At 44.4% G+C, this 19,706-nt stretch overlaps 1 protein-coding gene across 1 annotated transcript; it reads right to left on the bottom strand.

The window, feature by feature from the left end:
* Positions 1–1,112: 1,112 nt before the first annotated feature.
* Positions 1,113–19,332, bottom strand: LOC147303083 (pleckstrin homology domain-containing family O member 1-like). The gene is made up of 10 exons (XM_086281418.1): positions 18,853–19,332; positions 17,667–17,816; positions 10,750–10,890; positions 8,558–8,662; positions 8,364–8,465; positions 7,989–8,279; positions 7,761–7,858; positions 7,328–7,490; positions 4,720–4,832; positions 1,113–4,424 (listed from the first exon to the last, which is right to left on the bottom strand). Exons 1-10 carry the CDS (start codon positions 18,877–18,879, stop codon positions 3,644–3,646), a joined length of 1,971 nt encoding a protein of 656 aa, XP_086137544.1. The 5' UTR covers positions 18,880–19,332; the 3' UTR covers positions 1,113–3,643.
* Between the last annotated feature and the right edge of the window lie 374 nt (positions 19,333–19,706).

Here is a 19,706-nt window from a genome sequence, read left to right as displayed (position 1 = left end):
TCTGGTGCGCGTCTTTTATTTTGACAGCGAATGCGCACATGCGGACCACTTATGTGCACCTGTGTAAATAACATATTGTTCTGCCGGGTGTGTTGTTGGTTTTCCCTCGATTTCTGAGTCGACAAGCGCCTTTGTTACTGGGACCAGTCATTTTAAGAAAGGCCCCCTTTAGAACCCATGAGAAATGCAAGAAATGCATTATTGCTCGGTCTGCAATATCTTTCCCAGAACAAACACCAATTGCAAATAACATACTAAAAATAAACCTGAAAATCTGTTTAGAACAGCTACTATGTTGCAAAGAGTGAACTACCACTGGCAAAATTTAGCAGTCTTTGCAAACTTCAAAAAGCAAATGTCCTCGATCTTGGTTCCACTTGCCTCTTACCCGTGACTTCAGTGGAAATTTCAGATTCAGGATCTGACACAGACTGATTCATGTCCTACACAGTTCTTACAAGTTCATAGAAATTTCTGTTCAATTAGAACCAAGTATTTGAGTTGATGATTGTAATTTTTATACAATGTTGTAATTTGTTTTTCAACAATTTTTTGATTAATGTTTTGTTTCCTTTACAATATTATACTTTAATGTATAATATTGTAAAGGAAACAAAACAGGAAACAAAACATCAATCAAAAAATTGCTCTCTTTTTTTATTCAGGTTACTTAAATTTATTTTAGGCTACCAAAAACTGAAGAGTTCCTGCCCGAAGGGCTACCAGGGATTTTGAAATTTTGCGAGCCCTGAGATATATTTATTTATTTTTATTACTTTTTTGTTTCAGCAACATTAAATTTAAAAACTGTACTTTTGAGTTAAAATATATATTTATAATTTTAATAAATGACAAATTAAAAAGGCATGAACATTTTTTTTTTGTATCGAAAGAATATCGAACTGTGACACCAAAGTATCGAACCAAACCGTGAATTTTGTGTATTGTTGCACCCCTAATATATATGTATATTTCTGAATTTGGCTGTTTCTACCCTCGATACAAAAAGACCTAAAAATATGAAATCCACAGCTGTCTATGAAATTCATGACCATAAAGCGCACACACCTGGAGCTGAGCGCGATGTCTATGAATAAATGTGGACAGTATGATGATGTCAGCCTAAAGTATGGAAGCTTTAATGGTCCAAAAGCCCTAAATCATAAAGAGCTGACATGTTGACAGGATACTTCCTGCTGTCTGTAAACACAAATAAAAGAGATGAACAGAGTCTGGTGAACACTCTCATCCCTCCACCAGTTTAGCTTATTTGTAGTTTGCATGTGAAGACGAGCCCTGGATGCTCCCCACAAGAAAATCATCAGTGTTCGTTTGGTGCCATTTACCTCGAAAGCAATGCTGTTTACAATGATTCAAAAACATTACCATACAGATTTACATCAGAAAAAGAACATTTAAATAATGTATTCCATAATTTAACAAACATGAAGGAACAAGGTGCAGTCATTCAAACTACATCAGAATCTTTTCTCATAGTCCAAAGATTTCTGGCGTGATGTAGTCTTTCAGTGCTCAAATGTGCAAAAAGATCAAGAGAAATAAAATCTGTTCAACAGGAACCACAAATCAAGCTGTCAAGCTTTCAGTACCAGAACCTACAGAGGAAGTACAAGTTTGAATTTCACGTAAACCTTTGACTATGAGGTAAAGCTCTGTGCCCTGGGAGCTGCACCTCTGCAGGGGTTTTGGGGGCTGTTCAAAGAGACAGGACCTTAAAGTGAAAGTCTGGTATAAAAATCTCCAATGCTGTAGCGTCTCGTGATTTGAGACTAACTTGAGTCCCTGAACTGGACCTCCCGACTGCGTTTGTGCCGTTGATGCCATTTTTAATGACACCATCTGACCAATAAAATGGCTGTTGTGTGTATCTGCAGTGTGAGGAGTCATGCTGCAGATGAGCAGGACACGTTAAACTTTAACTGGAGACTGAACTGTTTGGCTGCAGCTAACGTTACAGTTTTCATTGCTTCAAAGTTTATAAATGCATAAATGTGGAGCTTTGTAGAAGTGAAATTAGTCTCTGAGTATTCAGCACATAGTGACACAACAAAGTTTACAGTACAGATTATGAATATTTCTTTGTATATTAAAGTTCCTGTAAATATTTGATGATCTGGCGCTACACTGATAAACTGGTAAAAACGGGCGATTATTATCGTGCAGCTGAACAAAAACAATCTCAGAAAGGTATTTCTGCCAGTGAAACACATTTAACAGATGCATCACATGTTGGGCATGTTTATGCCTGAGCTGCCAGCACATTCGTATTCAGAACATGATTAACAACAAACCCAAATGGGTTTATTTGGAGGACAGAAACTACAAAGGACTTAACCTGATGAATAAACGGTAACAAATCAATTGCCTTGAAAACACTAAATGTAATAAATCTTTTATGTAGGCAACACAAACTGACATTACTAATTGTATTTTCTTTTAACCTTTGATTAACGTGTCTGTTCCACTGTTTATTCATTTGTTACCAACAAATTCATTCATCCTTCTCATTGGTTTGTTTACCTACTTGTTTTCCAATTAACTAGTTTTGCTGATTTATATAATTTCCATGTAATTTTTGTATCTTTAAGTCTCCATTATATTCCTAAATTCTTTATGAGCTTTAATAGTAAATTATCTACACTAATATTTAAAGAGATAAATATACTGAAGTAGTAACTTTATTGTGTAGATGATTAAAGGCTCGTATTTCTTATATTTGGTGGATGTGCTGGCACACTTTTTGTTTGTTTGTTTATTAGACTTTATTGAGCCTTTTTCTATGTCACATGTATGTTTCATTAAAGCAAATGTCTCACTGTGTACAACAAATATGTCAGCTGTTTATTGGTTGATGCTATCCAGCATCTGCTGGGCTTCAAGTGTGCAAATTAAATTTCCGCTTTTTTTGCAGAATGCAGAGTTTGAGTTCTTTTTTGTAAACTGCAACACATGAACAGGTAAAGACTTTGTGTCATTATTGCTTCTCGTGTCTTTGTTTAACATTAAACTCCCTGATTTTTGAGAAAAATCCACAGATTACAAAAATCCTGTGAGGTTAAAAAGAGCTGGAAGGACGTTTACAGGAATCTCTGCTACAGTGAAAGCAGAGAGCAACAACTTTGAAGATTAGCAATGACATTAGTAAATACATGAATGTTTTATCGGAGTGAAAGTCTGGGGAAACTTCCAGCAGACTCCCCTCTGTGCTCGTAGTGTGCTTCAGTGACTAATTCAAAAAGTTTCTTGATGTACAAACGCTGACATCTTATCTTGAAAAGGTTTTCTTCAAAAAAACAAAACAAAAATGTTCAACAGATAAACAGAAAATCTTTTTGCCTTCAGGAGGACGGAGAAAGAAGATAAACATGCAGCACCATTGGAGGAAGAGAAGGGGAAAGGGTCCCCGTCAAACGTGTGCGTCAAACATCTGCCACACACACACACACTTCCTGTTTAGTGCACTGTGGAGGATTAAGCCATTAACCCTCCCAGAAACAATCCTGCTCTGTGTGGTCACGTGCACCGTCCGCAGATTAAAACATGGAGACAGAATTTGAAGCAGGCTTCTGTTTGCGTGCTGAAGAAACGCTGCTACTTCCATCGAGAAGTCACTGCTGAACACTCAAACTCCTCGTTCAGGTGTCTCTGAATCTTCCTTGTCCTCTGGTGATGTCGGCGAGATGAGCGTGTCCATTTCTTCTGCCGCGCCGCTCGGTGCAGGTATACCAGCGGCCGCTGCTGCCGATGCCATCTTCTCATAGGTCCTCCTACGCTGCCGCCGCAGCGTCTGGCTCTGGAGCTCCTTCACCTCCTGCAGGACCTCCTGCGCCTCCTTCCACGAGGACACAGCCTCTTCCAGGAGCCGCTCAGCCTCGGCACGCCTCTGCTCCACCTCTGAGTTATCCTCAGACAGCTGGGTGGCTGGTGGAGGTGGGGAGGGGTGGTGGCTGTCAAGGGTTCTTGGTTGTGAGGACTCGAAGGATCTGGACAGGGTCGGGGAGTTCTGGCTCTGAAGAGGAGACTCCTCATTGCTCCCTAGATGAGGAGAGTCAGTCTCACTGCCTCGTGGCGAACCATATCCTTTAACCTGAGAGAAGTCAGATCGTCCGACGCTCAGAGGCGAGTCGGATGGCTTCTGTATTGGAGAGCTGCCTTGCTTGTTGGGAGAGGCAGCGGATGGTCCTTTGAGTTTTGGAGATCGAGCTGCATCGGTGCTCTTTGACCGAGGAGAGCCACTCAGCCTGGGAGAGTCGCTGACTTTAGCAGCGGCTGCATGGGATCCTCTGGAGTGAGGTGAGTCAGTTCCTTTGGACCGATTCTTCTTGGCTTTGGACCGAGGAGATTCTCTTCCTCTGAGGCGAGGAGAGTCGCTGCTCCGGCTCCTCGGAGATCCCGATGACCTGCTAAAGATGGCGACAAAAATCTGATTTTAAGTTCAACAATCAGTATTAAATTAATCTTTCCAACCATTTGAGAACTTTGTGTTTTCTTCTTTACAAACTGCAGTACCACAAACACAAATATGTTTGGTACTGCATCAAACATACTGTAACAGACAGATCATGGGAAAAGTCTTTTTGGAATTTGATTTTGGGATATGCAATCTACATTTTATATATCTGCTTTGCAAATCAAAGCACAAATATTGATGTGAACTAATCAATAATGTCAATTATTAATTAAGGTGCTAAAACTGACCTGGAGTGAGGTGACTCTGAGCCCCTGAGGTGATGGAGTCGAGGAGAGTTGATGCCCTTCAGATAAGGTGAACTGCCCTCTCGTTCTCGCTCTGCTTTGGTCTTCTGCAGCTCCTGTCAGAAACAACATTACCCATATAAGATGGCAGCACGTGCTGATGTATAGGGGCACAGTGCTCCCAGCTACTGTGTACCCTTTTTGTGTTGTTTATTTCTCTTTTTCTTCCTGCAATGCACTGATTACTTTCAGCTGTCGGGAACTAATCGACATCGGCGTCAGCCTGAACCTTTACATTGGATTGGACTGACATTATTCCACCTGAGTTTCAAGACCATCAGGGCTCCGTGGGTTATTGTTGGGAGCGCCAAGCGTTGCAGACAGCGCAAGGAGAGGAAACAAAAGTGGAGAAGCAGAGCTGGCTATCAGGTCCAGCTGTGAAAACAACACTACAAACCCCGCTTCTGTCCATCTTCAACACCAACGCCAGATCCCTTGCAAACGAAACAGCTACAATCAGAGATTTACTACAACCGTGTCGTCTACAGATTGTAACTGAGTGCTGACACCATCCAAAAATCCTTAATGCCTCAGTGGAGTTATCGGGCCAGAGCCTACACCATCGGGACCACAACAAAGACTCCTGTAAGGGAAAGGGCGGAGAGTCATAGTTACCATTGTTTACAGCTGCCCCCCGCAATGCTGACGTTAGCTCGCCACTCAACCACCTCCAACAACACCTAAACAGCAAAGAGAGCACCCGGAGGGCATCCATATTGTTGCTGGGGACTTTAATAAGGCACGAAATCTGAAGGCCCGGCTCTGATCAGAACTCAGCCTTCAGGCTGAGGGACAGTTCTCTTTACAGCGCTACCAGAGGACAGACATCAAACAGGACAAGGAGGCCTACAGGAGAAGCGTAGAGGGCTTCCTCACTGATAACAACCCCTGCCAGGTGTGAAGAGGTAACCAAGCTCTCACCAACTACAAAGACCAGCAGAGCCTGTTGGCAGCAGACGACACCACCGTGGTTGGGCTCATCTTTGATGGAGATGAAACAGGGTACAGGGCGGAGGAAGAGAATTTGTCCTGCTAGTGCTTGCAAAATAACCATAAGCTAACTTGATGTATGCTCAATCATCCAGGTAAGGAAATCCCAAAGAGTTCATTCTGTTTGTGGCGTAGCGTGGTTTGTAGCTCAGCCACAGAGGAAGGGTGGTGTCAGGGAGGCTGACGCACACACCTGACCTCATCATGTAATCATGCCTCCCCTTTTAAGGACAATCCTGGGGCTGGATGACAGAGCGGTATGTAATAATAATAATAATGGGATAAGCTATTTTGAACGAGTTTTGAGTTGGGACTTAAAGAGAGAAAAGGAAGAGATATTTCTTAAATCAGGAGGAAGGGAATCCAGAGTCGTGGAGCAGCTGAAAGCCCTGCTCCCCATGGTGGCAAGACGGGGAGGGGACAGAGAGAGAAAGAGAAGAAGAAGATCTGAGACACCGAGATGGGATGGTGATCTGAACCAGGTCAGAGAGATATGTGGTGTTGGTGGGCAGGGTGTTATGTGTCCAGGCCCTCCAACACCCTCCCTTGGTCTGAGAGGGACATACAGTGTACGGATAAGGTACCAAGGCCAGCCTTAGTGGACACAGGCTGCAGACCGTGGTTCGATCCGGGGCATTGCTGGAGGCTGAGTGTGTGGAGGTTAAGTGTGTATGTATGAGGACATACATAATATCCCATAGTGCCACTGCAAATTAAATGCAAGGTCAGTGAATAGAATAATCCTTTAATCCTTTAATTGTCCCACAAGGGGAAATTTGGTTGTAACAGCAGCCAGAAAGACACACATACAAACAGGACACAGGACACAGAAACACACAATGTCTTCTTACATATTTACATCAAGGACAATGGTTACTATAAACAGTGTGCTGTACAGTTATTAAATTAAATTAAATTAACTACAGATAAGAGGCAAACCAGGTTGTAGTGCGAATTGGTTGATTAAATGATTGCAGTTACAGCGCAGATGTAAACATCTATGATCGTTGGGAGCAGTTTTGATTGTACAATAAAGGCTGCAGTTATCCTGTGCACCCCTTAATTCTGGGGACAGATTGGCCAGGCTTTAATAACCTATTGGGGCAGTGTGTTGGGATGTGTTCATGACCTTTAGCAGAATGTAGCATCTGCGATGCATTCAGCGGTGACACGGGGTCGTCCAACGCTGACGGCCCCGCCAGCTCCAGTTATTCACTCAACTGGAGCAGTCTTGTGATGACAGGTATGTCAGGCATTTGTGGTGCCTGATTGCAAGGGTAGCGAAGTTTATTGTTTACATGGCTTATCCTGCACATCCACAAACGTCCACTACCGGCAGCAAATCCAATCGGCTGTGACAAAGTGAACTAATGTCAGTGCTATAGTTCAGGTTTTGTTATGGTCTGATTAATAGAACTTCCACCTGGTGGACCTAAAAGTGTCAATCCAAAGCACAAGTATTGTCATTTATCTTATAAAAAATAATTGCCACCTAAGCCAGTTGACATCATGAAAATGATCAGTAAACGAATCTATACATTTATGAATGAAGCAGTCAAACCTGCAGTCTCATCTCCTCCAGCAATTCCTGAGCTCGCTGCATCCTCTGGGCAATAAGGCTCTGGATCTGACCCAAAGGCTGGGCCGAGGCCTCGACTCCCGCTTCCACTTCAGCTGGACATCGCCTAACAGCAGAGCAGAACTCTGAGCGAATCATTACTGGTCTAGAGAAAAGGAAGAGGGTTAGGGTGACAGAAGAGTGGAGAAGGTGATGTTTCAAAATTTCAAGACATAAAGGTCAAAGACACTGAAATGGGTTTCACTGGTTCAGTCAGACTTGAGCAGTAGTGAGTCCAGCAGGCCAGACACTGACTTTAACCATGGACTCTACTTCTCCTGAGTATCCTGAATACCTGACAGCCTGATACTCTGCAGAAGAAAGCCTGAACTCTGCGTCTGTTTACTCCCTAACTTTGTTTATTACCAGGTCATACCTGGATGAGAGGACTTCATCCATGGAGGCACAGCGACTCCGGCCCTGCATACTGAACCTCTTCCCTGGCTGTGGCGTTCGATACTGAGCCTGGAGAACCTGAAAGGTAACATTCTATTCAGGTAGGTGTCGCGATTTAGTGCTCATTTTAGCAAAGATATTCAATAAAAACTTGGAGCCACATGCTTCCAGAAGTAAAAAAAGGTTAATGTGGATCTGAAGGGCCCACCTCTATTTGTGGAGACTTGTGGACCTTGGAGGCCTCCAGATGCTTTCCCCAGGACCGCTCACTGCCCCTGGGCAGACTGCTAGTCTTCACTTTGGGCTCCTTGGATGTCATCCGCAGCTTTGATACGTCTGTTCCAGCTCGCTGACGACCTACTCCAATCTGTCCACAAGACCCGCCCCCCTGCAGGTCGACCCGAAAGCTGTTATTCCAGTCGCCATCGTAGTCGTGTGAAAAAACATCCTCTTCGGCCACCAGGTCGAGTGTCAGCATGCCATGGGAAGAGGTGGATGCCTGCAGTGAGAACATGACTTTAATAGCAATAACATTATCTTAACATTCAGACCACAAGACAGATGGAAAAAAGGCTCCCAGTACCACGGCCATGAGATGTCCTTTGGTCGGCAGCCGGCGACCATAAGGGATCTTTGCTCGATCTCTGGTGGGATGAACCAGCGTGCTGTCCTCCTCAATGGTCACCTGTACGCAGACAAACTGAGTTAACACCCTGTTAAAAAAGGTGGCCGAGGTGTTATTAAAACATTTGAATCCATGAAAAAAGCAGCCCGCACCTCATCCAAAACTCTGTTCTTCGCTTTGATGATGGCGATGCTGAGGGCGTTTACCCATGATTCTTTCTCCTCAGGGCTCACAGCCAGAAACACGAGGTTTGGAGCCTGCAAAAAGAATATTCTTACCAATCTGATGTCATATGAAATACATAGTTTACCCCTGAAATGGTGCAAGAACTTAAATGTCAGTTTTTGAGTCTTGCAGCTGATGAAACATCCATATTTTATTGGGTTTTTTACTTTTTATTTGAGTTTTCTTTAAGGCACATTAGCTTCACCAGATAGCTCCCACCATACGTTGGAACTTGCCATGTTGTAGCAAGTAAATGATACATTTACAGAAAGCCATTAGAGAAGCACACATACTCTGAGAAGTACTTACATTCTTTTAAGTTTTAAGGTTATGTGTTGTTCTATGAGTTTCAGCTGCTCTCTTTAGGGCACAGGTGTCCAACTCCAGGCCTCGAGAGCCGGTGTCCTGCAGGTTTTAGATGTGTCCTTGATCCATCACAGCTGATTAAAATAGCTAAATGACCTTCTCAACATGTCTTGAAGTTCTCCACAAGCCTGGTAATAAACTACCCGGTAATCATTTGATTCAGGGGTGAGATCTAAAACCTGCTGGACACCGGCACTCGAGGCCTGGAGCTGGACACCCCATGCTTTAGTGGGCGCCACGATGGATGATCTACCTTATGCTGGGCAGACACTGTGCGATTTTTTTCAGTCGCGCGATTCAGCTCCTGCTCAAACTGTACGATTGACTCGCAGGGGTTAGAAGTTCATAGGTCACGATGCAGGTCTCACACTATACGGCCCGATGCTCTGATGCGACCCGAGTGCTCACACTGTGCGTCCATAAAATTAAGGTTATAACAGAAATTCGGTCGCTCGCTCTTCCTCTCTGTCTTTCACTCACACAGACACACCACCACCATCAACTTTGCTAAATTGCTAATGAAAAACATTGATCAGGCAGCTGTGATTGAGCAGCGATGTAAATCCAACTATTTTCACGGTTGTTGTGGTCGTGATAATTTTGTGAGGCTACATGGAAAAGGCTCGGATGAGCTTGCCACAGTTCTACAAGTTGTACCTCCATCGCTTGTGTCCAGATCACACGCTGCACAGCCGTGCTGCGCCGTCTTTTTCACTGCCATTTGTGTTTGCATGTGCGCAGTGTGAGAAACTGCGGTGACACCCTCACGACGGTCGCGAGGATTTCAAACCGGTTTGAAATCCTCGCGACCAAGCGACTGATGATCGGGAGCTGGTCGTGAGGTGTTAATCGCTTCTCGTTACCCCACGCATACTACACAATGCACGACGCACAATGAAGGCCAAAATCGGGCCGATCGCCAAAACGGTCGCACGACTCAAAAATCGGCTCAAAATGGGCCAAAAATTGCACAGTGTAAGCCCAGCATTAGTCTCCTCCTATCCCAGCATCCTCCTCTGTCACACCATCCTCTGCATGTCCTCCTTCACTACATCCATGAATCTTCTTTAAGGCCTTGCTCTTTTGCTCCTGCCTGGCAGCTTCGTCTTCATCATCCTTAGCCAAATACATCTACTCTACCTCCAGTTGTAGGATCTCTAAATGAACTCAAACATCAATTTTTTCACATCTAGAAATTTTATAGAGTGTTTGTTGCGGCCCAACACAAATTTACACACAAAGTTTATTTAACCCTCTGAGGTAATGACCCTGATCCTGACTCTATACAATCAGAATGTAGATTCTTGTTTTATTAAATTAAAGCTGAAGGTCAAATCGTAGAAGTAGAAAGAGCAGAGCGTGACAAACTGCAGTAGTTTCTGGGATTATTCCGCTCTGACTCATCCTCTGGCAGTCTAATTGGATTCTGCAGATTAAACCTGTTCAGAATAGGAACAAAAAGCATGCAGCTCAGCCAATCGCAGAACACAGATGGGGCAGGACATCTCAAATCTTATCCACCAATCCTGAGGCACATGTAGGAGGAACTCCACCATCGAGGTCAAGCAGGACAGCGTAATCTCCGAACACCAAGACACGAAAAGACGGGCGCGGACAGAGGTTTCACTTTTGGATCAGATGCTCCATGAAACCAGAAACTTGAGGCGCGAGACAAAAACACTGACACACATATTCTGTAATTCTGTTAGTTACACTCAAGACGACAGGTAAACAGCCGGACAGGTGGACTCACGGTGTTTCCCGGCTGCTTGCAGCGCAGCACCGTGAAGCGGCTGTGGTTCTTCTTGCTGCGGCTCTTGGCCTTCCTCAGCTCCTCGGAGCGCTCGTAATCAGCCAGGTCGAACACTTCCTGAGCCTTACGTTCATCTTTCACCTGAAACACAAAAACACACCTGCATCAGCATGGTTTACAAATAACAGCGATCAGTTCTGCAGGTTCATGATGGAAGAACATAAGTGTACAGGACAGCTTACAGCAGGGGTGTCCAACTCCAGGCCTCGAGGGCCGTGTCCCCTGGGTCAGCACACCTGAACCACATGATAAGTTCATTGCCAGGCCTCTGGAGAACTTCAAGACATGTTGAGGAGGTCATTTAGCCATTTAAATCAGCTGTGTTGGATCAAGGACACATGTAAAACCTGCAGGACACCGGCCCTCGAGGCCTGGAGTTGGACACCCCTGGTTTAGAGGAAGCATGCAAGTTAAAATAATCTGAGATTAGAGATGAATGAATTCTGTGTGTCTCTAATAACGCTCTGCATACACGCTAGCACAGATGCAGTGACAAAGGAGTGTGTGTGTGTGTCACACTGCTTGTTAACAGCTGGCTGAACACACTGAGCAGCTGCTGTCTGAGACCTGTGAACACACCTGAGATTAAAGGGCCATCTGACCGTTTTACCTCCTCCAGTTTATCCGGGGGAACACCAAGGGGTTCCCCGGCCAGCCGAGAGATATAATCTCTCCAGCGTGTCCTGGGTCTGCCCCGGGGCCTCCTGGTGGGACATGCCCGGAAAACCTCGCCCAGGAGGCATCCTGGTCAGATGCCCGAACTACCTCAGCTGGCTCTTTTCGATGTGGAGGAGCAGCGGCTCTACTCTGAGCCTCTCCCGAATGGCCGAACTTCTCACCCGATCTCTAAGGGAGAGACCAGCCACCCTTTGGAGGAAGCTCATTTCCACCGCTTGTATCCGCGATCTTGTTCTTTTGGTCACTACCCACAGCTCGTGGCCATAGGTGAGGACAGGGACGTAGATCGACCGGTAAATCGAGAGCTTTGGTCTTACACTCAGCTCTCTCTTCACCACAACAGACCGGTACAGCGTCCGCATCACTGCAGCCGCTGCACCAATCCGTCTGTTGATCTCCCGCTCCCTTCTCCCGTCACTCGTGAACAAGACCCCGTCATACTTAAACTCCACCACTTGGGGCAGGAACTCATGCTGAAATCACTATCAGACTAAAAGCATAGATTGAAAGATTAATTCCAACACCGTTTCTGAACGGTCCACAAGAATCAGTGTAAACAAAATAATGTGTGTCCAAAAACAGAAATGTCCTCACAAACCAAAACACTCCCAACAATGACAGTTAAACAGTAAAAATGGTTGTCACAGAGCAGAAACACACACACAGCGAGTCCTCCCTCAGGCATGTACGTTAAAAAGTTCTGGGTTAGCGTACTGCTGAAGAACAGGAACAAGATGAAATATGACGAGTAATGATGGAACAAGTCACAAGCACACACACTCTCTCTCTGGGTTAACGTGAGTCATTACTCTGCTGCTCACAGCAGAATAAATCTCGTACTTATCTGTATGTTACTGAATGTTTGTTTCATCCCCCATCACACACTGCTACTCTCTTTTTATTCATTACACAATACTACGCCACGTTTTTTATCACCTGCACTGATAGTTATGTTATTTTATTTTACCTGATATATTCATATTGTTACTTTGAGTTATTTTGATATTATATTTGCACTATCCTACTGTATCCTACAATTCTTATTGTACATCTTTATTCCTCTGTTCCTCTCTTTCTCTTGCTGCACTGAGCATGGCTCTGACAAAAGAATTTCCAACGGGATAAACAAAGTTCTTCTTATCTTATCACTGAATTCAAAACAATCCATATAAAACTTGCATTAAAAAAGGTTTTGAGATTTGATCAATAGACATAATCTTTTCATGCTTGTGTTAAAGTAAAATTGACGTTAATAATAATAATACATTTTATTTATAGGCGCCTTTCAGACCCTCAAGGTCACCTTACAATAACCCAAGAACAATAGCAGCAATAAAATATAATAAACATGGCAAAATAAAATTTAGACATACGGTTAAAAAAATGTCTGTGAAGGTTCTCAGTCATCCAGGTCATCGTAGTCTAAGGAGCTTGGAAAGAAAAGCGTCTGGACTTCTTTAAGTTGCTTGAAGACGTTTCACCTCTCATCCGAGAAGCTTCTTCAGTTCTAAGGTCACATGGTGGGGAGTCCCACATTTAAACCCAGTGGGAGTGACCCCCCACAGAAGGACAAAAGGACCCCTGATGATCCTCTACCTAATCACATGAGCCGAGGTGTGAAAACGGGTGTGGGTTACAATCAGCCAGGGTTTCGGGTGAGCTCATTGTGAAACCTGGCCCCACCCTATCATGTGATTTCCTGAGGTCAGATGGTCCAGGATGTGAGTGGGCGTTAAGGCGTCTGGGAAGGGATCTCAAAACTGGATTATAGATGGCAGAGAGTTGGTGTCGTAAACCCCCGCCTCTGTTCAAAGATGGTCGCTCACAGTGGACATAGATGCTTCTTTCACTCCTCTTTCAAACCATCTGTCCTCTGTCCAACATGTGAACATCCTCGAAAGAGTGTCCTTTATCCTTTAGATGCAGATGAACAGCTGAGTCTTGTCCTGTGGAGGTGGCTCTTCTGTGTTGTGCCATGCGCTTGTGAAGTGGCTGTTTGGTCTCTCCGATGTAGAGGTCTGGGCATTCCTCGCTGCACTGTACAGCATACACCACATTGTTAAGTTTGTGTTTTGGCGTTTTGTCTTTCGGGTGAACCAGTTTGTGTCTGAGTGTGTTGCTGGGTCTGAAATACACCGGGATGTCATGCTTGGAGAAAACTCTCCTGAGTTTCTCTGATACACCGGCTACATAGGAGATGACAATGTTGTTGCATCTGTCCTTCTTATCCTCCCTCGCTGCTGTCTGGTCTTCTTTTCTGTGCCTCTTTGCTGACTTTAAGAACACCCATTTAGGATAGCCACACGTTTTGAGTGCTTCCTTTACATGTGTGTGTTCCTTCTTTTTCCCTTCAGGCTTAGAGGGAACATGTTCTGCCCGGTGGTGTAGGGTCCTGATTACTCCAAGTTTGTGCTCCAGAGGGTGATGGGAGTCAAAGAGGAGGTACTGGTCCGTGTGTGTGGGCTTCCGGTAAACTTCAGTGTTGAGGTTGCCAACAGAAGCAGGCAAATCAGGATGAAAGTCTTAGCCACCCTCTCCAGTGCCAAAGTCCCTCCGTCTAACCTCACAATACAAGAAAAGAAGGCCGTCGCTTCCCTGAGCAAAGACCACAACATCACTATATTACCAGCTGATAAGGGAAGATGCACCGTGATCCTAAACACTACAGATTACCACACAAAGATCACTACTCTCCTCAGTGACAACAATACCAACGAAGCCTTAAAGCAAGACCCACAAGCAGCTACAAAAAGAAAGTTATAGCTTGGCTTCAAAACCTTGAAAAGGACAAAATCATTGACCGCCTTATATATCACAGCTCCTTGGAAGACAGGACCAACTTCACCCCCCGATCAGATTTGCACACTGATCGACCTCTGCCTTACCACTACATATTTCAAATATAATGAGGGTTTCTACGGACAAAAACATGGCTGTGCCATGGGCTCCCCCGTGTCACCTATTGTAGCCAACCTTTACATGGAGGAAGTGGAAAGGAAGGCTCTTGGCTCTTTTAAAGGGAGAGTACCCAGCCACTGGTACAGGTATGTAGATGACACTCTTTGGATGAGAGCTGAAACTTCTTCAATCAACTTAAAGAAGTCCAGACGCTTTTCTTTCCAAGCTCCTAAGGTTAAAAAAACCCCCACAAGCACAAAAGTATTAAGGCTGACCAAGGTAAAAATGGACTAAGACAGATCAGGTGTATGCAATTCTGAATAGATGGTTTTGAGACGTGATTTAAAAGTGGTGAGAGAGTTTGTGGTACGGAGATCTGGTGGAAGTGCATCCGAACTAAAGGCTCTGAGTCCCATAGTAGTCAGGCGAGCAGGTGGAACAGACAGAAGGGAAGCAGGAAGAAGAGCGGAGTGTACGAGGGGGTGAGTATGTATGGAGAAGATCGGATAAATATGGACTCTTAACCTGAGGGCAGGGTGTGACATCAGAGTTATCAATGGATAATGAAAGGTTGGGACTTTAGTCAGTTTTGATCTGGTGCCTATTAAAATGAATTCTGTTTTATTGCCATTAAGTTTAAGAAAGTTGTGAGTAAACCAGACCTTGATTGTTATGCTTCCTGAAAATATTACCTAGGGGTAGGAGATAGATGATAAAAAGTAAAGGACCCAGGACAGAGCCTTGGGATACACCAGAATTAACTGGAGTAGATCCTGATCTTTGAGTGAGTAATTGAATAAACTGTGAGCGGCCAGAGAGATACGAGGTAAACCAGGAGAGTACTGTACCATTGATGCCAATAGATACTAATCTGTGAAGAAAGATGCAGTGGGAGATAGTGTCAAAAGCTGCTGTAAGGTCAAGGAGAATGAGTCCAGAGTCAGCTGCAAGCAGAAGATCATTGGTGATTTTTACTAGGGCTGTTTCTGTACTGTGACATGAACAGAAGCCAGACTGAAACTGTTCGTACAAGTTATTTCCACTGAGATGTCTATAAACCTGTGCAGCCACCATCTTTTCCAGAATTTTTACTAAGAAAGGGAGCGAATGTCATCTCTGACTTCTTTTCGGATTCATGTAATACTGTGAAATGAAATGTTAACTGTAGTCTTGGTGTAGCTGCGTTCTTTAAAAACTGACTTGTTTGATAGATGCAGTTAATAATACAAGCAAAAATATAAAAAAATGTTTTCTGAGAGACTTTGATGGGGATAAAGGCGACAGCCTGATGAAAACATCACAAATCCATGAATCAGCTGATTTTTTGTACTTTTAAGAAACGTGAGTGCACCTTTGACGTTTCCTCATTCCTTCATAACACCTGTTTATAACTCACCGTGTTGCATTCTTTGCATTCTTCTGTGGCTCACGTGCATCAAAGTTTGCATTATTGGGGGCGTGACCTCTGTGACTGACAGGTGGATGGTGACACAGAAGGCTGTAGCTGTTAGCTGTCTGCTAGCCTTCACCTGAACTGGACCCTGGATCGTGTTTGTGTTGTTGGAGCCTTTTGGAGCGTTTTGATGACATTACATGACCAATAATATGACTGCTGCAAGGTTACTGTACATAAGAAGGTGGAGCTCTGGTTTTACTGAGTGAATGGATTTTGAGTGGCAGGTTTGTGTGTGATCCTGATGACCTCAGGCATCTTTTCCCTTTACTGTATTTCTTTTTGTTTCTATCTGTGAAATAGAGAAGCTCAAAGCCAGCTGCGAGGCATTTCCTGTGTCCTGATGTGTCCACGAGCTGACAGACATCGTCGTCCTCCTCTTCCTGAGAGTTAAACTCAGAGTTTTGGCAAGAACAAAGTCTGACTCAGCGTCCACGATCTTTGCTGTGCTCTTGCGTAATAGACGCTTACATAAGGCCAGTGCGAACACTTCTTAGTCCAAACACACCTGCTGCAGCCACATTTACACCTGCCTCCACACTGCGTTCAGGGAATATACGGACATATACCACAGAGAAAATAAGGGATGTCCATCTTTTACCTGTTATTTGGTTGTTGGGGGCAGCACTTTAGACAGAGACTTCCAGACCTTCCTCTCCCAGTCTCCTTGAGGCATTCCCAGGACAGCTGAGGGCCATACAGAAATATCTGCAGCGTGTCTGTGATCTGCCCCATAACACCTGACCTGGGAGGTGTCCTCCACTGGCTCCTTTCTATGTGGAGGAGTGGTACAGTGGTACAGTGAGTCAGTCTTAAATGACTGAGCTCTTCACCTGATCTCTACAGGAGAGCCGAGCTACTCTCAGAGAAAGCGGCTCACTTCTACTGCTTGAACCCTAAACAGCTTTTGAGGGAGTTCTGGCGAAACATCAGAGATGATGATACCCTCAGGAAGCCCCTGAAACCCCTCCCAGCTGGAAATGACCCTTGCCAGCTGTGTGTAGCCGGCAGGATTAAAAACAGCACTCGCTGCCATGAAACCACTCTGTGGGATGAGGTCTTGTTTGTTCACAAACATCATGTCTGTCTCTTCTTCACTCAGGACATATTTCTGAAATCAGAACATGACATCAGAGGTCACATGATCACTCTGTGTGACTTGCCGTTGTTTAGAAATGACTCAGCGTCATCAGAGCTGAAAATAAACAGAGCGGGACTGCCGAGATCCTCTCACTTGATGAAAATCCAAGGTCCGGCCTCAAACGCGTTAACCCACAAACATTTACATCTTCCTTTGGATTAATCCCCATTTCCTCTGTTTCACATGACATTTCTTTGTCTTTTTACTGCATTGTTTATTTGTTTATTAATAAGGAACCCCATTAGCTTCCACAACAGTGGTTGCTAGTCTTCCTGGGGCCCAAACCATCAAATACCACCAAATAAAATGTTACACAATGAGTTGGATGCAAATTGTCCACATAATTTGGCTCTTACATCCACAATAAGGTTTTACAATTCTGAAAATGACTTTTAAATAAGAAACACTCTGCTTTAGGACCATCTCACAGCTTCTGCCTGTTTCTCCTTGCAAACATCTGTAAATGATGCATCTACAATCTCTGTTTAACTGTTGAGCTCTTTTTATCTGAACAACACACCACAGAGAAAATATCAAACTAGATCAGAGATGTGAGCTACGGATTAGCTGCACCCGGTAAACCTGTCGTCTGGCACAGCCTACCCACAGTCCTCCCTGGCCTGTCCAGCAGACTGGAACCAGCAGCCCATAGGGGGTCTGTCCAGTTTCTCTGATTGGTGTTCTCACCTCCTTGTCTGAGATGTAGAGATGGTCTCCTCTCAGCACCATGTACCGACTCCTCCACAGCTCCCTGAAAATCCCTCGACCGCAGAACTTCCGGATCCAGCCCACCTTCTCCGGCTGCTGGACGGGCAGCGGACCGGAGTCCTGAACACCCTACAACACAACGATAACAGGAGGATTCAGAGAAACACAAAGACCAACGGAGACCGATGAAGATACAATGCAAGAGGAACAAAAGAATCTAAGAAAGATGGGAAGACCCACAGAGGCAAGGCAATAAGCAAATGAGAGTAGGACAGAAAACATTTGACCCACAAAGAATAAAGACAACAGAGAGGATCGAGCTCAAAGACACAAACAGGCAAACGGCCTGAGAGAGACTAAACCAGGCATTAAACTACCCAGAGAGATATAAACATGACATATAAAACAAGTAATATTTGAAGACACAAAATTATGTCAGAAAAACAGGAAATGACCTCGGTGGGAAACAAAAACAGTAAACAATGTAGAGGTGACGCGAAACGGCCGAGAGACAAAAAAGAAATCTGAGGTAAAGAAAAAATGGGAGCACTGCAGCTTTCTAAAACTGTAACAGGTCATTAGAGGCAGAATGAACCTGATCTACACACAGTTTTCATCAGACGTTTAAACTGGGAAGAATCTCAAACACGTGTGTGAAACAATCACATAAAATTATACTGACAGATTCCTAATACTGGCAAATAAGAGAAATGCACACAGGTAGGAATTACGATAAAAACAAGGCAAAGATGTAAACATGTAATGATTGTCTTCATAAATAGAAATGAAATGAAAACAAAATAACGAGAAGAAAAATAACTACATAAATAAAAGAAAGAGCCATGGCTATGGCGGCATCGTGACGTCATCGATGGTGTTGAAACCGCAGATTTTCTTTGTGAACAAAAAAAGGAGAAACTTCCTGAACGAAGCTGCAGCTCCGAGCAGGGTGGAGGCATCACTGCACCACCCTCACCTCACATCACCTGTCTCAGCTCAGTTTGTGTCAGAGATGTGTTTAAATAAAGGTTAAACAAAAATGAAGCTTCAATAAAGCACAAAGCAGCGTCACGTGACGCAAACAAACGGACAGAAAACACCAGCGATCGGAGTCAACGATCAGCGATCACACTGATCGATCCTGAGCTCTCTCTCTCTCACTGACCCGCCTGCTTTGGTTGCTTTTCTTCATCTTCCTCCTCCTCTCCGGGGCTTGCAGCACAGTCACACCGACAGGGAGGAGGTTTGGCCCGGCGGCTGCTGCCCAGCCCGCTGCTGGTCCCGATGGTTCCGGTGTCGGCGGGTTGGCTCGGTTCTCCCGGTTCTTCTTCGTCTTTTTTAGCTCCGCGTCTGTTGTCTGAACCGAGACTGCATCCTCCCTTGCGCGCGCGCGCGTTTGGAGTCAGATGCTCTTTCTCGCTCGTTCTGTGCACCCGCTGTCCCACGCGGACGCGCACCGGAGCCTACTCGAGGTATAAGGAGCCCGAGGGCACCACCTGGCGACAGAGGAGCGCTACAGCAGCGCTTTGATGAAGAATAAAATGTCAGACATGCTTTAACCTAATCATATACAATATGATTATCATTAATTATTTCAAATACAAATAATTAAGAACAAAGAATAAAACGTGACCTGATCAGTCTGGACTTCAACTTCAGAGCTTCATCTCTCACTCTTCTTCCTCCTCAAACATTGACCCTCGTTTTCTTCTTCTGTTTCTTCAAGCCTTTCTCAGTATTATTCTTTTCTTTACAGTATGAAGCACTCTGACTGTAATTTGGTCACATATTGATAAAACTAAACTGAGGCGAGGGTTTTCTTTTTCTTTCTTCGTCTTCATGATTTCTCTGTCCTTCCTTCTCTTTTACATGGTCTCTGCTTTCTTTTCACACCTTTTACTCATCCGTTTCATTCATTTCCTATCTCCTTTTCTGCCTTTTATTTTTTCCTCCTTTCCTTTCTTGTAATTTTAACCTGATAAATCTGAATCCTGACTCTGACTTTGCCCTAAAAAGATC

The sequence above is a fragment of the Aulonocara sp. 'chitande type north' Nkhata Bay genome, linkage group LG22 (genome assembly GCF_057382095.1).
Source record: "Aulonocara sp. 'chitande type north' Nkhata Bay isolate Kocher_YH1m ecotype deep benthic linkage group LG22, A_spYH_male_GT1.1, whole genome shotgun sequence".
NCBI classification, from domain to species: Eukaryota; Metazoa; Chordata; class Actinopteri; order Cichliformes; family Cichlidae; genus Aulonocara; species Aulonocara sp. 'chitande type north' Nkhata Bay.
Note: the sequence above shows the minus strand (reverse complement) of the source record. Positions and strands in the feature narration are given on the sequence as shown.

Bases quoted from the DNA above. Each gene is read 5' to 3' on its own strand.
- LOC147303083 (XM_086281418.1), bottom strand. From the start codon at position 18,879: ATGAAGAAAAGCAACCAAAGCAGGCGG. The intron at 8,663-10,749 runs GTGAGTCCACCT...TTCTTTTTGCAG, and splicing joins GCAAGCAGCCGGGAAACACC to GCTCCAAACCTCGTGTTTCT. The intron at 4,425-4,719 runs GTCAGTTTTAGC...CGCCATCTTTAG, and splicing joins TCAGAGTCACCTCACTCCAG to CAGGTCATCGGGATCTCCGA.